The 19,494-nt window shown below is 37.6% G+C and overlaps 1 protein-coding gene across 1 annotated transcript; it reads right to left on the bottom strand.

Annotated features, from left to right (window-relative positions):
* Positions 1–11,511: 11,511 nt before the first annotated feature.
* Positions 11,512–18,195, bottom strand: GMNC (geminin coiled-coil domain containing; the record flags this gene model as incomplete). Its single annotated transcript, XM_079705210.1, has 5 exons — positions 11,512–12,129; positions 13,641–13,757; positions 14,675–14,763; positions 16,467–16,641; positions 18,139–18,195. The coding sequence occupies 5 exons, from the start codon at positions 18,193–18,195 to the stop codon at positions 11,512–11,514; spliced, it is 1,056 nt and encodes a 351-aa protein (XP_079561336.1).
* Between the last annotated feature and the right edge of the window lie 1,299 nt (positions 18,196–19,494).

Genomic DNA, 19,494 nt, shown 5'->3' with positions numbered 1-19,494 from the left:
ATTCATAAGAATATCTTGGGTACACATAGTTAAACGTATCCTAAATGTGTTGGATCAAAGAGGGGCAGAAAGTTTACAAAGCTAAGTGATACGAGACCCTGAGATATGACAATGATACAATGTTAAAATGGCTAATGGAAGTTAGAAAAGAATAATAGCCCACACCTAAGTGAAGTAGAAATGACAGAAATACTAAGGCAGAAGGTGAAAGAGGGCTTAGAGAAGTAGGCATGCTAGAGTGAAGTCAGAAAACACAATAGCTGATTATATTATGAAAGAGAGCCCCCATGACTCTGTTTACCAAAGTGATTAACAATGCACTGATGAGAGAGGAACTAGCATGTTTGAAAAGCTCAGTGATGGCTATCTTCTCCAGTCCAAAGTAGATGATAGGAGATGCTAAGAAATGGGCTCACTGATAGTAATGGGGATAATAAGATCCTAAAATAAGAGAGGCCAGATAACAGCAAGTTTGAAGTCATTATGGTAATGAGTGTCACTGTCAGTGTGCAGCCCAAGAAGTATGGAAAAGATTCAAAGGATACGGTATTCCTATGGGAAAGATAGATGGTCAGCCAATAAGAGTACAAATAGCCACTCCAATAAAGTATTCTAATCCCTTGTTTTGTTTCCAGATCTGAGCCATTTCTCAAACCCTATTAATGAATCCATCAATGGAGAGGCTGAGTCGCCATGAGGAATGATTTTGAACATCACGCCATGCGTATAGACCTATGACTCCTCTAATCTCCCAAAGAACTTATGGCTATTTAATCAAATAACTGTACACTGTGAACATGTGAATGCTCTGACATTTTGAGGGCTATGGAACAGATTTCAAGTTGATATTAACACTTGAGGGTCTGGATCATTATTATGGTCCTGCTGTTAAAGTGGGTGCATGTGAGGACTTGATAATAAGTGGAATTCTGGCCCAGGCGCAGCTGACATTGTGTCCAATGGGTCTCCAGACATCACAGAAGCTATTTCTCTGGTCCTTGAACACATAATTGGAATGGACGTATTTGGTTGTTGGAAGAACCCTATGTTGGTTTCTTGGACTGTAGGACCAGAGTTTTTGAAATGGGGAAGGTAAAGTGGAAATCTCTAAATCTATCCCCCAGCCCCACTCTTGGACAAGATGATACATCAAAAAGTCTTTTTGGGAGTGGACATGAATGTAAGGATCTTTTCATTACAAGTTAATACTCACCAGAGAAAAACCTAACCATGGGAGAGGCCCAAATGACACTGTAGTGGAGCACAATGAGCTAACAAATGGAGGAAACTTGGTGGTGAAGATGAGGGCAATGCATACACAGACCCACCAACATGGTCTTCAACAGCCCAAATCTGATCTTGCTCTAGCTGTTGCTTAATGTCAATCTGCCATCAATGGAGACAAATGCAGAGCTTCTGCCCCATCCCTCAAGATCAATTAGTTATCTGGTTTCAAGATGAGTATATTGGACCCCTTTCATCAGAAAAGGACAGAAATTCATTTTGACTGAGGTAGATATATATTTAAGTTACAAGCCTACATTTACTACTGTCTTGGCCAGTACCACTATCTAAAAACATATAGACTTTTTGATCTACTACTTAGAATACTGTATAATATCATTTCAGAAAGAGGAAACTACTTTACACCAAAGGAGGTATGGAAGTGAGCATATGACTCATCACATACCTTCCCATCCAGAATCTGCCAGCATAATAGAGTAATGAAGATGAGGCATCAACTGAAGGGTGATAACCCACAAGAGTGATATGTTATCCTCCAGGATGTGGTTTACACTCTAAATCAGTGACCCATTTTATGGTGCTAGGCCCCCATTAAGTAAAATATATGGGTCCCAGATCAAAGAAGAGGAGGTAAGAATGGACCACTTACTCTCACTCCCATTGAGTTACTTGGAGAATTTGTGCTTTAACATCTGCTTTCTGGATGTTCTCTTCTTAGAGGAGGAACACCTCCATCAGAGATACACTAAGAGTCCCATAGCATTTTATGCTGTGGTTACTTCTAAGTCATTTGGGCTCCTATGACAAGAGACTAATAGATAAGGAAAAGAATCACAACACTGGTATGAGTACTTTATCTTGGTCATCAGGAAGAGAGTGGGCTACCATTACAAAATGGTAATATGGAGGAAATGCTTAACATCTGTTTGAGCCACTGGAATAACTCTTAGTACTCTCTTACTCAATTTAATGGTAAATGGACAAGAGCATCAGCCACTGCTGATTATGGTGAGAAGATCATTATGGTGAGAAGACCACATGAGAATAACTGTCTGAGTCACTACAAGGTGAGTCACCTAGACAAGCAGAGGTGCTAGCACAAGTTTAGGGTGCTCCAAGAATGGACAATAAACAAGAGATATAATGGATATCAGTTGCAGTCCCAAGATAAACTTCTACATGAACATTGTAGTTTTAAAATTCTTCTAGGTCTCTCCAGGAAAAAAGACCAAATATCAACCAGAATACTGTAGGAAATGTTTTCATATGGAATGAACTTATTTTTGATGCAACTGGATCTGAGCAATGCAAGAAGTACGTCTTAAGGAACGCTGTAAGAGATGCACCATCCAAAATCCCTTTCAGGATTAAAGTACTCATTCCCCCAGCTCTCCAGGGGTGGACTTCAGCTGAAAGGAGCTGCTCCATCCAAGATTATTCCCACTTCTAATGTCGGGGTACAAAAAACTAAGCCCTTTGCTTCAATTTTGAAGGGCCATCTCAGCTGAAGGCTTTGTTTTGACTGTGACACCATTCATTTTTTTCTTCTTTCCCAAATGTGCAAGTAGTCCCCTTAGAAGTTTATTCTTGAGAACGCTCCCATGAAAATCTCCTGCATGCAAAGTTCTGTATCAGAATCTGTTTCATAAAGAAAATGACTTAGAATGCAAATTCATACAGAGTATAAGTGACAAAAAGAACTAGAACTCAGACTTCCAGACTCTCATTGCAGTGCCCTTTCCTCTACATCTTATTGCTAAATCCTCTCAATAAGTTTTTAATTTATGTAAATATATAATTATATATAAGTTATCTGTTTATACATCTGTGTCCCAAACTAGGATAAAAAGTTTTTGAGGACAAGGGGATGTATCACATATGTATTTATTTCCTAAATTGAGCAAATTTAGCATCTCATATTAAGTACTCTATTAACGTTATATTTGTTCAATGAATAACCTTTGAATAGCTACCAAGATAGATAAACATTTTCCAGTTTATTTGAAAATTATGTCTATAATAAATTATATTCAAGTATTTTCTTTACACGAATTTCAGTATATAGGGGGAAGCATTGTTAAAAATGCAATGCTGAATGGATCTCAATTCAGCATGTAAATATTCAGTGAAATAACAAAAAAGAAGGGGCTGATCATGTGTATCCTGCCTTTTGTGTAGGATTTAAAAATTTTATACACACATGACTAGGCTATGTTCTATTAAGCACATAATGGTTATCAGTTTTTAAAAAACAGGGAGCTCAGGAACTCATTCTCTTCCCTTATTCCCTTTCCTTCATCTGTGAAAATGAACAAGCTAATATTAATTAAGACAGTGGGAGGATGAGAAATAGAGCAAGAAAAAATGAGAATTCATACTCAATTTTAGATTTTCCAACAGAATTAAGTAAGGTCAACAAAAATGCTGCATATAATACTTCAGCTAAAGATTTTCTTTTGATAGACAAATAAAATCTTATTTTTATTTCTTCTGAGGAAAAAATAATGCAATACTGTCCTTTCTGACTTTCCTCTCTATTGTTACTGCCAGTGCTAAGGTATTCACATAACCCCTTATTGTTCCACTTCCTCCTTATTGCCCCTACGTTTATTGATATCTTTATTTTCCTAAAATATAGTTATAAGTGGATAATTCTCTTTCCCTAAAGCCTGCATGAACACCAGTTTCTAAAAAATAAGTCTAAACCCAATAAAATGTTTCTAGATGAATAGAAGGTTATCTACAATTTATTACCACCTAATTTCCTAGTTAATATATCATCACTTTACTTCATGCACCCAAAATTCCTTCCTTCATTATTTTATTCTCATTATTTTTTTTTACTCTCAAATGTTCTTCCAACTTCCATTAGTCAAATGTCACTTCCTCAGTCCTTAGTACTTATTCATACTTGCAATAATTGCCTCTCCCAATCTGGAATTATCTTTCTATATTTAGATTCCACATCACTATTTTTATTTTCTACAGTAATGTAACATTTAAAAACATGGGTATTATACATGTTTGTTTTGTATTATCTCCCATACTCATTGTTTTTCCTTTTTCACTCAAAGCATAGACTAGTACATGGTGGTTACTAGGTAAATTTTTACTGAGTGAGTAAGATACAGATAGATGTTGAAAATATAATAGCTGAATAACCAGCCATGGAAATGACTTGTCTCCCTTAAGATATGCATGGCAAATATATTTAACGACATTTAGATGGTAAACCATGTAAAGTTACTGTATCAATACCAATGTAAATAGGCATGAAAATCATAAATGAATTGTTTTATTTTAAGGATGCAAATAGCATATCTAAGTTATTGCCTCTACTCTTTTGGGTGCTATAGGTGGTGCCTCCTTCTATTATTAATAACATATTTGTAGAGTCAGTAGCAGGTCTCACTGTACAGAAATTTCTGCTGGATTCCAAGAATAGATATTTTATTTTATAAACAATCTACCCTGAAGCCACCTGAGCTAGTGATCATTCCTTTCATAGGCCTCATGTTTACCCTGTTGAGCTTCTCTTCTCTTTATTTTCCTCCTGCATCTATCTCTACAGATGCAATTCTAACTTAATATCCAATGAATGTCTCAACATGCCTTCAATGACTCCTTTCTTAGTTCCTCTCCACTCACTAACCTGTAAACTTTTTTAAGGCATGGGCCATAGCCCCTGGAACATAAAATTGCACTTTGAACATAAGAGAAAAACAGAGAGAATTTACTGATTTGAATCAATAGAAATATGTATAAGTGGTTTTAAGACATGGCATTTTATGAAGTATGAAGTTTTTTACTCAAGAATTAAATTGAATGTACATTTACTCTGTGTGAAGATTGTGAAAAATAACAGAATCTTAGCTTACACATGGTTCTTAAAAATTAAAAGATTATTTCACAAATTTATGAGATAGGGTAAACATTATCTCCATTTTATAGGTGAATACACGAAGGCTGAGGAATGCTAAATTAATTCCTGGGATGTTACAGCTGTGAGGGAAGAAGCTCAATTTTTTGACTAGAGTCCTTTCTTTTTCCATAATGTCACTGAAATGTAGGGAAGGGGAATGTGAATCTTTTGTCAGTATTCTGACCTACTGACACAAATAAATGCTAATAATTAGCATAGATATTAAACAATCTTTCTTAAGCCCACTCCAAGGCCGTTGGAAGGAAGATATTTACATTTATCAGAGGACTATTCTGGATGTTCAGCCCTTTTTCTTCCTTTGTTGCTAACAGAACAGCTCATAAGAAACCTAATCCAACCTTTATCATTTCAAAAGAAAGCATATTAATTAAAACTATTGTAGAAATTTAGAGTGAGGACAATAGGATGGACTAGGTGGACTACTAATGATCATTAAAATCAAAAGAAGGAAAGGCTAAGTCTATAGCAATATGGTGCTCTGCTCCCAAAGGAGGCTGGGATTCCTGGGATACACCACAGCTCTCCCAGTGGACGGGGCAGGGGGTGCACTGTGCAGACGTCACTTTCAGGTTCCATCCATTTTGACTCCCCTGCGGTTAGGGATGGAAGAAGAATGGAAGGTGGCAAATCTCAGGAGACTAAATTGAAAGGAGGGTGTGATTCAGCCTTTTGCCTGATTATAACTAGGGGTTCTGACTTCTCACTCCACACTCATTAAAGGGCTTCTCCTCCTCTCAGCTTCAGAGCAAACAGAGGACCCTGAGGGAGCAGTACCTTTGGAACGCTCCTGATTACAGATCTGAGATCCTAGGCCTCATCCCAGAGGGACCACCCATTGAGTATTAGGGACTCTTTTGAAATGAGAAATTACCTTGAAACAACCTTTCAGTGCCTTATTATTTCAGATTATAAGCCTGGAAAAGAGATGAAAGAAAAATGTCAGCTGTGCCCCTGAAAAAAATATCATTTAACCCCTGATTTCCAAAGGGAGAGAATAGAATGCTCCCTGTAAGTTAGAAGAAGTGGGCTCAGCATTGTAAATATGCTTCCTCAACGGTTTTTGCAGGGCCTCTCACTGTTGTGGCCTCTCCTGTTGCGGAGCACAGGCTCCGGACGCGCAGGCCCAGCGGCCATGGCCCACGGGCCCAGCCACTCCGCGGCATGTGGGATCCCCCTGGACCGGACCGGGGCACGAACCCACGTCCCCCGCATCGGCAGGTGGACCCTCAATCACTGCGCCACCAGGGAAGCCCCTCCTCAACTCTTTTACTGTCCCTAGAGTTATACTTAAAAGGATTGACAGGAGAGGGAATAATGCTATTACTTCAACAGGCATAAAATCTATTTCCTGTTCGAAGGGAAAAAGAAAGAGACTTCATGAGCATTGCTTATAAACTGCTACTTTAGGCTTTAGGCTTTTTAGCAGCAGTAGCAAGATTAGAAGAGAGATTTATTGCCCTTTCAATTTATCTTCCTTTCATTTAAGAAGCATATGTTTCACTGTGCGTAGTCTACCTTTTCCATCCCACTCTCTTTATCCCAAATTTCTACAATAGTTTTCAATTTATACACTTCCCTTTTCTTGAAATGGTGGAGGATTAATTCGGTCTTTTGTGAATAATCCCTTTTAGCAATGATGGGATTAAGAAAGCTTGGACCCCAGAATAGCCTTCTGATGAATGTGAGCAAAGATTTAAGACAACTCCCATACTCCCAGGCCTCTAGCTCTGAGGCTTATAATTATCTGTATCAGACAGCAGACTGTAAATATACTTACTGGTCCCAAACATCATCATTGTGTAATATAGAAGAAAAAGAATTGGGTCTAAAGTCAGTGCCAGGGTTTACTTTGGGCCTCAGCTACTTGTTACAATGTGATCTATAAAACACTAAAGCCAGTTTTCTCATCTGTAAAATGGGAATCAAGATGTTTCTAGTAACCTGTACTTATGACATGCATTTCCAAGGGTTATTTAGAGTGAGTGAGGTTCAGAGGTAGTTGTCTCCAAGAAAAAAAAAAAAAATCCCTGTAAGGAAACTAAGTAAAATCCAGATTATCCATTACTGGTAACCTGTGTAACAGTGGGTTATTGGCCTGATATGCAAGTCTCAAATTATTTCTCTTGATATTAATCTTCCCCTTAGGGATAGATATATGGCTTTTATAGTGACCTCATGGAAAATCTGCTCACAATTTGTATGTGCAGACACCCGAATATTTTCATAATCTACCATGGTATGACTGAAACCAATCTGGAACATTTAACTGAGACTTTATTCATTTCAGGGGAGAAGGGGTTACAATGTGAAAAATAAGGAGAATGTTACAAAACTAGACAATATCTTATGGGATATAGCTTGCTGCTCTTTAGGCTCTCATTGCTTATCTCATCCTGGTTTCTGCCATGCTTTTGTGTGGTGACACTATCTTTTAACACCATTCCAGAATTCATTCCTAATCATCAGTTTTCCTTGAGATCCCAAGCCAGATTCCTGACAATACTGCTTGAGCACCTAGGTCCAGCTATATCTGAAGCACAAACTTTTTAATTATGAACGTTAATTATTCCCTTGCTTTGATTAAGCATGTTTAAGTTATATTCTCTCATTTATAGCTATGTTAGTTTGAGCCCATATTTCATCTTTATATCTTCTGCAGAGCCTGGCACAGATTATATCTGTTGAATGAGTGCCTCAATTATTAATCGTACCACTATTTGGAAGTTAAAATACATATATTTTTCTATGACAAAATTTATGGCAGAAATAAATACCAAAAACTTGTTTTTGTCTGTTGTTCATTCACTGAAATATTTTCTAAAATAAGACCAAAAAAATAGGATTATATTTTTTGTCATTTATTTATTTATTAGATATAAAGTCATTACAAAATTGACTGTTACATATAATTAGAAATATTTTAAATCATAAACAAATCAAAATCATTTAAAATATTAAGTGTTAAGTTATATCTTACATTTATAGAGTATCCAACGTTAAGAATCATAACTGGATGTCTGGCTATGTTCATGTAACAAAAAATGTAGCTAAAAAATGACAAATATGTTAAGAAATATACCATATATTTGTAGCTTGTAAACCAAATAAAATTATTAAAAATTTAATTTAAATTTTTATTATTTTGATTTATTAAAATTTTGTTAAATGGTGCATTTAATATTGACCTTATGTGAATCTTTTGGTAAACTGAAACAAATGTAAATTACATATCTTGACTTTACAGGCAAGAGGTAAATTTATCAGAAAAAATCATAGGTGTATTAACTCTATACTTAGTAGGTCAGTTGTTGATTTGTCACACTTTAAAAAATGTTTCTGTTTTCTTGAAATAGATCAAACAGATTAATTCCTTTCATTGATACACATAGCTTCTTTTCTTCAAAATTTTCAAAATTATAGTTTAGCATCACTGCAGTATTAAACAATTAAATGTCACCTGCATAAGTAAGGTTTTCCAATTGCCCTTAGTTTCCAGACGCTAGTGAGATACAAGTATGAATTATTTTCAGATGATTAGAGGACATTGGAAATGTGATCAAATTTTAAAAACTGATACTGGATTCTAATTTTTATGGGAGGTTAGGTAAGAGAATGCTGTACACACAAAGCACTTGACCTTTTAGGTCAGTTAACATCTGAAAGTCTCATTAATGTATCCTGGATAAAGGAAAGAACCATTGAACCCTAAATGCTGAAAATATTAGTCTGGCCACATATACCATACAAAAGAGGTGCACATCAAAAGATTATGGTTAAAACCTAGGAGAAGAAAATCCATTATTCGAAAATGTTATGCACAATATAAAAATATTCATTGCAATCACAAAAGTGCTATTTAATTTTTATTTCTCACTTTATATTAGTAAAATATTAACTCTGGTTTACTGGATGGGCATGGTAAAACCATAAACTTAGCACATATACTCAGGTGAGAGAAATTTCTAATTTTTCAAACATCAGTAAAATAAGTTTCTATACATAATTGCAGTGAATATCAAATGCCTATAGATATGATTGTAAGAATATGTGGTCATTTTCTCCCGCATAAGCCAGAGCGAGTTATCATTTACCATAAACATGCTGTAATTTCTTTAAACTGGGCTGAGACCAAGTTTCACTTAAAAGCTATTACATTTTATGTGGCTTTGTTGTATGTACCAAATGTGCTAAGCCTGGGTGCTTCCTCATAGCACCTAACACATGATGAAGCACATAAAAAATGCAAAACAATTTGTTGACTAATCAATTTTGTTTTACAGCTTGATCATTTAGACTTTCAAAATATTTATGTTGCTTTCTTGATTCCTACTATTAAAGCACAGTCAATTCTAATTCTTACATTTGTAATTAAAAAGAGATATATTTCACCATACAGGGGAACAGATATTAGAATGTAAAAGGCACTTTTTTGTTTTGGTTTTTGTTTTTAGAAAATAGAATGTGTTCTATTTCTTCCCAAGTCATGAAAATAATTAATATATTTGATTCCCCTTCATGGATTAGAAAGAAAACTGGGTGGTAGCAAAACTTTATAAAATAGATCATTTGTTCACATCACCAAAATAAAGCAAAAACCAAACAGCAAAAAAACAAAAGACATGTCCTAGTCACAAAGAATTCCAAATAGAATACTCATGCTCTCAGGCGTTGATTGTACAAATGACTTACTGAAGGGTGGAATAAAGAAAAATGGGAAAGACATACAACATAGTGGGTCTTATCATCAACTGAAGTTTAGTCTCCCAAAAATCATAGGTGCACATCTTTGATACCTAACTTATTCTGGGAAGGATAGGGAGCCTGGGGAATTGGAAAAAAGGAGAACTAGCATGAACATGAAGAATGCATGTTTTTTAATCTAGAAAGAGAGCTCTTTGATGTCAATATTTCCATTAAATCTATGCACACTTATTTAGAAAATAATGTCTCTGTTTCTTAGATGCATGTTCTCACACAGACTGAATTAACCCAGAAATGGGCTCATACCAGAAAAAGAATACTGTGATCAGAGCAATGATTTCTATTGTTAACTACAAATGGCTCACATTTAAAAAAAATTGTATACAAAATGTTCACCCAACATATCTGCAATGCCAATCAAAAGCAGAGAACAGTGCCCTGGGATGGCAGTGTTGGAGTAAAGTTGATGAGGCCCAGGCTCAATTTACAGAATATCAGTGATTATCTACATTGACTTCTGTATTCTACAGTTGGGAAAACTGAATTTTCATACCAAAGAAGTAGCTTTCTCAAGGTCACAGCAGATGAGTGGGTCTAAGTCTCATGCGGGTGGCCACAGCATCTAACTTGTTCACATTTTATCATCACCCCATAGCATAATGCCTGGTACACAGTTGGTGTTCTACAAATATTTTGGGTGTGTTGATGAATGAGCAAATGAACACATGAATGACTGAATGGATAAGTAAGACAGTGTCAGAGCTAGGCTAGACGATACTTTCAGGAATAGAAGTGTATCAACATCTAATTAGTTTAGGATAATGACTTATTCTGTTACCACGAGTTCCTCAAAAATCTTCTTGTTTGAGTGTTGTTGGTTGCAGACACAGTGCCAGGTGCCCATAGAAGCTGATACACCATGCAAGCATTTTGAAGTAATTTTCATTCTCTTTTATCTTTTAATTTATCAGTGTTGTTGCTTATCAGTAGATTTCCAGGTGTTGAAGAGATTTTTTTGTCAGCTCCATCATGGGACACTCAAGTTAATGAACTGCACTACACATAACATTACTGACACCTACATTGTCTTCAGGAATGGCAATGGGCAAAGATTCTTGTTTCTACCCCACCCCCAGTTATTTGAACACCCAATAACAGCTATGTGGAGCAATTATAATGCTCATTTCAAAGGCAGTGTTTAGAAATGAAGAGGAACAGGAGAGAAATAAAAGTGGAAAGGTGAAGGCTGTGAACATTTAAACTGTTGATGAAAGAAGAAAAGCTTTTAGACTTGTTATAATTGGAACGGCATGTATAGGTCTCAAAGGAATATTCAGGCAATTGGAAAATACCGTTTCAAGTATAGGGCCAAGGAAGGAAGTCAACAGCAGGTGTGGGTGTGTAAACAAGTCAAATTTAGGTGAAAGAAGAGCAGGCATGTTTCATTATAGATTCCTGGAAGCCATTGCCTGCAGATTTAAGTGGGTAATTGAGAGTGACATTTAAAGTGGCAGGAGACAGTCTGAGCAATAGCTTGCATTTTCCACATAGTCAGGTTCAAGTGCAAGACAGGTCTTGTAAACAGAGTTCATGGCAGTCCTTTGTGATAGAAGAGGGGATCACTAAGACTGCTTAGGGACCCAGGTAAACTTCCAGCCTCCCTCTTCATCTCGACGAACAAAGACTTGTCCCTGGTGGAAGGAGTGAGTTTTCACATTACAGTGAGGGCTCAGGGATGTGGAAAAGGCCATCTCTGTCTTATTGGGTGACACATCAGAAGTATAGTAAGGAACAGTTTGTAGTCCTCCTGGTGGATTTGAAAGTTGAGAAAGGAAGTGAAAATCTTCCCTGTGGCTGGCAGTGCTGTGTGAGGGGGTTGTTCTGTCACCTCCATAGTCAATTGGCAGATCTTCCCCAGAGGCACTGGGATAATCAACTGCATCATCCAGAAACTGGGTAAATGTGCTTGTGGTCCATCTGGGATGAGATGAGAGGGCACTGTAGTTAGCTGATGAGGTGTCATCAATGGTGTTGAGGTCTTTCAACCCCAGTGTTTGAAGAACCCAGGGATCCACAGGTGGCCCAGGTTGTTCACAGTTAGCAAATTCACTAGAGAGGTTTCTTTTGGCATTTTTATGATGGGGAATCTCAGGAGGAAAATATCTTTGCTCTTTGGGTTTCCTCTTCCCCTTTCTGAATTTTCCACATGCTTTGGAGAACCCATCTGATGACAGCAATTTCTGGGGAAGTAATATTTGAAAATACACAGTCAGATAATCAACATGATTTTCTTTACGACTGTCAAATATTTACTGGTCACCTTAATTCCTTAGAAAAGTTGATTAAATTTATATTTTCACATGCAAAAGCAAAACTGATTGGATTAACTTCTGCTTTTAAGTCAAAATCTATGATGACAATTTACCACCTAGAAATTCCAATTCATATAATTTTACTAGTCATTTAAAAGTTGAAATGATGTAAATGATGTCTTTAAAACTTCAGTTCCAGGAAGTAATGATTATTATTATTATTATGGCCATAATAGCAACTATCATGTATTGAACACTGGTTATATGCATGATCTCATTTTATGTAGATACTACTAAACCCTCCTTTAATGACGAAACTGAGGCACAGGCACATTAGTGACTTGCTAATGATCATGCAACCTAGATTTAAGCCTAAGTCACCTGAATCTAGACAGAACCACTGATTACAATTCTACATAACACTCTTCCTCTAATTTTCCTAACTTGCACAGCACTACCATGTGGTATGTATTATATTATCCTAAATCTTGCAAAATTGAGAACAAGAGAGAAAAATTGCTTAATTAATATCACTCACTAATTTAATAACTGTGCTTTTTCACAGAATGGTGGCTGGAGATAGGACCCCAGGCTAATAACTGTGAGCTGTGCTCCCTTTTTTAACAAAGTTGACTGAATTCTAAAGGAACTAAATAGAGTGGTTTTTCTTCTCTGAGCTGCTATATCTGGGTAAGAGTTGTAAGAAATATTATGATCGATTTAGATAAATAATGTACCTTGACTAGAAGTAAGGTAAAGATTGATGATAAAACAATAATGGTAACAGAATGGCAGATAGGTAACAAAAATACAAAACCCTGAAAAGGAAGAACAACAAAATGGACTATGGGCAAACTATCCTGAGTTAGAAACAGTTCATTTTAAAAGGGTAAGAATGAAATGTTCTTGAAAAGATAATGTAGTTGGCTATGTCTAATTACTATGTCTAATCAAGAGATCTGGGTTCCAGCCATATTTATAGCATTTTAGACATGGAAAGATTCTTACAAGATCTTTTAGCCCATACACTTACAAAGAAGAAAATGAGGTCCCAAGTGGGAGAGTGACTGACCTAAATTTAAACAGATAATTAAAAGAAATGCATGTCCCTCGGATTTAATTCCCGCTCCAACGTCCCATCCAACTCTATCTTTTGATTAGCCTCTGTTGTCTCAGCAATCCCCTTGACTGGTTTTTGATTCTTAAGCAACTCCTTTTGTAATATATGCTAAAATCTGCAATCTAGATACTTCAGGGAAATGATACATAAACATTGTTGTGAAAGTGCTATATTTCCTTCAGAAAAATTTGCCTGTTGTATTGATGCATTTCAAGGCACATTGCTTAATACACTTCTTACACTGAATCAAGGAGGTTGACCCAAATGGTCTTCTTTCTCAAACCACTGCTCTGTCCTTATAAAGGGGGTCATCACATACCTTGGCTTTTTCCTCAAGACATTTAACTAAAGCAGAATTCAGGTATTGTCTGAGATGATTATTCTCTTCATGTAACCTAGCAAGTTCTTCTTCCTTCTGCACCAGAGTATCTTGGAGCTGCAAAAAGCAGACAATGGTGAAGGCTGCTCCACTATATTGACTTTGTAACCTTATAATAATGCCACTGATCCTTAACCTACTTAAACTTGATTATTATTCTGTTTGTTTTATGAACTCAATCTCAGGGAGTCCTCGTCCTCAAAGGCCTAAGTTCAATCTACACCCACTTACCACTTGATTGTTCAGTTTGTGCTCTGAATTTTTTATTCATTGCAAAGTGTTTGAAGAGATTATATGACTTTTAAAATTGTAACCACAAGGGGATCGGGAAGGTATGTAGGAAAATGAGCTGCGTGCAACTGTTTAAATATAGAAAACAGTGTTTAGAAAGGTTTTGCTGAACTTCTTCCTTGCACGTTAAAAAAAGAAGAAAGAAAAAAAGACGTGGGTTGGCTTCCCTCAGTCTCAGGTCAGTTTGTACGTCCACTAGATTAAATTACTCTCTCATAAATAACAACAAACAAAATAGGGAAAATGAAGCAATCTTGGCAAGAACTTTTACAATCATCATCCCTTGTCCAAGTGATGAGCTGTTTATGGTTTAAAAATACTATTACACTCATTCTATCATTTGATCTTTCCACCAACCCTCTGAGGTAGGCAGCACAAATATCTCCATTTCATAGATAAGAGAAAGGAGAATTTGAGAGGTCATACAGCTAAAATGTGTACGGTCAGGGCTTGATTGAAGGTCTTCCTAGAGGGTTTTGGTAGTTGTTGGTTTTGTTGTTATTATTTTCTGTCACAGTGATCACCTAACTTTGACTTCTCTGTGGATAAATATCCATTTTGGTTCTAAACTGAAAGTCAATGAATTGAACAAGGGAAAAGAAGCCATGTGACATTAAGGTATGATGTTGAGAATGAACTGCATGGAACATGGCCGGTCTCATGTTCTGATTATCTACACATACCTGCTTGTTTCTGTAGAGCTGAGAGGAAAGCTGAGCCTCTTCCCATGAACACGAATTAAGAACAGGGAAATTCGAGTCACTGGATGATTCTATGTGAAAACACCAAATGGGTAACTGAGAAAACACACATGCAGTTTTTGTGTAATAAAGAACTCACTGGAGGATTTCGGAAAGGTAATAGGTTCAATTACCTTTCTAAAATTAGCCATTGCCTCCACATGGGAAAATAACATTTAAAGTTTTCAGAAGGGGCAAGCATGCTGTGAAAGACAAATATTTATAGACTACATGCCAAGGTGGCTACAGAGGTGAATTTTTAGGAGTCAAGAGATCAAATTCCTTCCTAATATATATATTCCTGCTGGCTAAATTTATAAAGACTGTCCTATCTGCCTTATTAATTCATGCAAATGTTTATTGGTCCCACCCTCAACTAGACCTACATTGCAATTCCACTATGTTTTCCAAGTTTTTATCTTGTTTTCTAAGCTGTAGTGCTTAATAATATAGTGTTTGGCTCCAGAATCAAACCCTATTTTTGATCTACCATTTTTCTCCAGATGAAAAATCTCTGCCTATCTGCCTATCAGTTAAGCCTGAGAGAGAGTATTTATTCAGAATTCTATGGAATAGCACTTTCTACTTCAAAATAATTTGAACTTGCTTCTCTGAAGAACTCAATGAAAATCTCAAAACTGTACCCAAACTCATGTATTTCAAATGTCATCATCTATAAAGTGTTTTATGCTTTTTCAAAGAGATTTTGTTGTTTTTTTCGTATTTGACAGCAAATTATGCCTACCAATAAGAACTATGCTTGGGCATGCTAATTTGGTTTACTTTTAGTTTCTTTTCCTCATCTAGTACAGTTCTGACTCTTGCTCTCCTCTACTTCAACTAAAATATTACTGAAATATTTCTTATTAAAGTGGAATGATGGGCAAGGAGACAGGAATAAAATTTTATACACTCTTTGGTTTCACATTCTTAGGCATTCTGTTTTCTCTGTTTCTTGTGGTAGAAAGCTAAAATTGAATAACTTCCTTCCTTACATATAAGTGTGTTTCAATATTTGGGGGCTTTTTGTTTGTGTATTTTCTCAAATTCAACAAATTCCTGTGGTAGAACCAACAGTCCAGATATTGAATTCTGAAATGCCTTAGAGTTCTTCCAGAAACTTGAGTGTTAATCAGAAATTGCTTTAATAGTTATAAACACTGTTTACTAAGCCCCAGGGCAAAATTAATGTGTAATTTTCCATCAAAGTTATACTTCCCTCCAAAGTTGAAGTCTTCTTTAGGCAAAAAGGAATCATTTTCTTTCCACTTATAAGACACTATTCATAGAATTTCCTTTATGAAATAAAAGATTAAGTTAGTACTTCTCCTTGATTCTCTCTCATACCCAGGGAAATTTTCCTGAATACCAAAAAAAAAAAAAAAAAAAAAAATGCTCTAACTGGTAGTTCAATTCCAAAAGCACCCCAATAGTATTGTTTAGATAACATTGACCCAGACCCAAACTTTCTCAGTGACTCTGAAATCTCCAAGAACTGTAAAGTATAGGGAGAAATACATATTGTACATTGAGCAACAGGAAGAAGCCCATTTTCACTATATGGCAAGTACACAAAAAGCAAGTTATTAGGTTGCAAAATACAGGAGTCTTTAGGCTTTTTTAAACTTTACATATCATCCCTTCTTTTACAGAGTTCCAGCCCATAATGCCTTGCAACTATAAGTACAGGAAAAGGGCTTCATATCTACCAGGAAAGCAGAAGAGCAGAACTTACCCTGTGCCTGTGGTGCTTGTTGGGGCTCTCTGTTGTCCAGGAGACCAGCAGCCCAGAAAGAGACCCAAGTCTCCGTGGAAACGTCAACACTAGATTCTGACGTTGTACCGGAATACGGGCAATTATAGCTCTGGCCTCCTACAAAGTACTGGTCTTGGCAAGGCAGAACGGTGTTCTGTTAAATTCAGTATGTGGGAGGTCCCAAGAGATGAGGTGATGAGAATTTGGAGGGAGAAAAGAGTGGGAGAAAGAAACAGAAAATATACGCAGTGAATAAAAAACAGTACAGGTGTTAAATATAGATCCCAGATTGATTCTGAGTGGTCCAAATATAATTACTAAAAAGGAATCAGCTCCTTGGTTTACCCAGTACTTTCCTTAGGTCCTCTCAGCAAAGAACAGGCTAGTATTAGATGGACCAAACTTGTAAATATCTAGGAGTAGTCTCTGTTGCCAAGGTCTGAGGCATCTAACAGGCTACCCAAGATCTAAGTAAAGGGAATTCTACTTAATGAGTGAAACATGTAAGAACTACTTGACTCTTTCTAGCAAATATCTTAATTATATTTCTAACAACCTTAAATGACAAAGAACTTAGAATGCTAAGGCTGAAATGGACAGAACACGTCACATAATCTAACCTCCTTATTTTCGTTTTTAGTTTCTGAATTATAAACTTGCTTCATTCCTCCTACCTCTCTTCCTCTGGTTTTAAATGCTACTGGACACTACTGAAACAGGTTAGTTAGCAGAGACAGCAAGCTCTATCTAGGTCTCTCCATCACTACAACTCAATGCCTTTCCAAAGTTATCTTGCCACTACTAACTGCCTGGCATGTATTCTCTACTGTGTTCTGAGCCAGTGAACACCCTCCTGCCCCAGCTTCCTCAAACCTCAAACACACAGTCTTTCCAAATGTCCAGTTAGGGGCAGGTATGCAGACTCCCTGGGTTAATTTGTACAACAGCCCACTCCTAATTATTTGTCAATGTTTAATCAGGTAAAAGCCATTCATTTCAGCAGAGCCCAGCTTTGGACAAACTCCTTTTTACCACGACAAGTCTTTTGTTGACATATGAACTTTCTCAGGCATAACATAAACAGAGAGAAAACAAATAAAAAGAGGAAAATAAGAAAGTTAAGTCAATTAAGTCACACTTTGTTAATGTTCCCAATAAGTTAAGTTTTGAAAAAGTCCAGTCTTGAAGCAAGTCCAGCGTGGGCAGTGCAGACCAAAGAAATTCCACCAAAAGTTTATCAAGTGCTATTTTCTTTTATTCTAAAAGCATGTTTGTAGGCTTTTTCCCTGAGGTTATTATTGGAATCAAAGCTGAGCTATTATGCAATTGACATCTGAGAAGAAAACAAACCCCAAATACCCCTAGCCTCAAGTTCAAGTGTTTGCAAATATGTGCATAATCTAGAGAAAGAGGTGGAATGAAAAGTGAGTACAGGTGTAAAGGGAAAGTTGGGAGAAAGTACAGAGAGTAGAAATAACAGAGAGGACGAAAGGATGAGAGAGAGAGAAAGAGAGACAGAGAGAAAGCCAGGAGGAGACAGGGAAGAAGGAAAGAGAGATGGAGCAGGAAGGAAGACCTGTTTTAATTGGCAGGTAGCAGAGAAATCTTGTTTCCAAGGTGGAAGAAATTCTAAAGGCAAAGCTTACTAGACCTCAGAGACCCCCGGTTTCGCCAGCGGACTAGTTAACGCCGGCTCCTCACTTACCATCTTGCCCTGGAAGAAGGCGCTGCAGAAATTGAGCCCACTCTTTAATTTTTCGGGAAAGCCGGTGGGAGCTTTAAATGGGACTGAGGGGAGGAGCTAGGAGAGGTGAGTTCTAATCTAAGGGAGCTCCGGGTGACGTCCGGGGCTCCCGGCAAGCGCCGCCCTCCGATTTGGTGCGAGGCTTACAAGCTGGTGACGTGGGTTAGGAGACATCTGGCCAAAGCCAAAGTCACTGCCACTATCGGCGACCGCCTCCCGAGACCTGGGACCAGCGGGCCGGGGTCCCGGGCAGGCCCACGGCGCTCCGCCTCCGGGTGCGCAGCGCGGCTTCAAAACCCGCACCGGTGCCGGCTCGCTGCGCGTCCCCCGGGCCCCGGCGTCAGGACCCGCCGTGACCGCGCCGCCCGGACGGGTAGGGCGATCCCGGCTCCTGCCCGTGCGAGGCACGCAGCTGCCGGGCAGGGCGGGGCGCACAGCTTGGCCCGGGAGCCAGGGCGTAGGGTCAGGAAAAACCCAAACCAGCATCTCGGGGGTCAGAGCGGCGCTTGGGGAACGCTTCCAACCCCAAGGTTAATACTGCTCATGGGTATTCTCTGGCCACTTGATAAATAGCTTGCTGTATGACGTTGCCGATTGATTGGCATTTTCCTTCTATATAATGTCTCATTTTCTCCAGCTTCTGAAGTGGGTGTGAAATGTGGAGGCGATCTATATCCATTCTATAATGTAAGCTTCAGGAGAATAGCGGTTTCTGTCCGTTTTGTTCACTGCTGTCTCCAAAGTGCCCGGAACAATTTCTAACATGTAATGGGTGCTCAATGAAGAATGAATTAAGCTACAAATGTAGGAATCTCAAGTGTCTGTCTCTGTGTTGGTCTTTTCGTCACAACTACTATTATATAGAATGAATTAATATAATTAAGAAAATTTAGTGTGTTAATACTTCTTAAAGTGTTTCATTTCTGCCATTTTTCCTCTTGCATTTTATTCTCACCAGTCCTATGATGTTATATCCAGAGTAGAAAAATGAGTAATATCATCCTTAAAACTATTCATCTACCACTAACAGCCAACTCTTATTTCATCTTCAATAACCCAGGAGGCTGGTACTTTTACTGTCTCTCTTTCAAAAGATAGTGAATGAAGCACGGAAGTTAAATTTGACCAATGTTCACAAAATTAGGAAGTGGCAGACTGGGAATCTGAACCTCTGGCTCCAGCATCCATGCTAACTACCATAATTATAGTTTCTGACTCTCTTTGACGTCTTTCCACTGCACATTATATTTATGTAATGAGCAT

The sequence above is a fragment of the Hyperoodon ampullatus genome, assembly GCF_949752795.1.
Source record: "Hyperoodon ampullatus genome assembly, chromosome: 5".
NCBI lineage: Eukaryota > Metazoa > Chordata > Mammalia > Artiodactyla > Ziphiidae > Hyperoodon > Hyperoodon ampullatus.
Note: the sequence above shows the minus strand (reverse complement) of the source record. Positions and strands in the feature narration are given on the sequence as shown.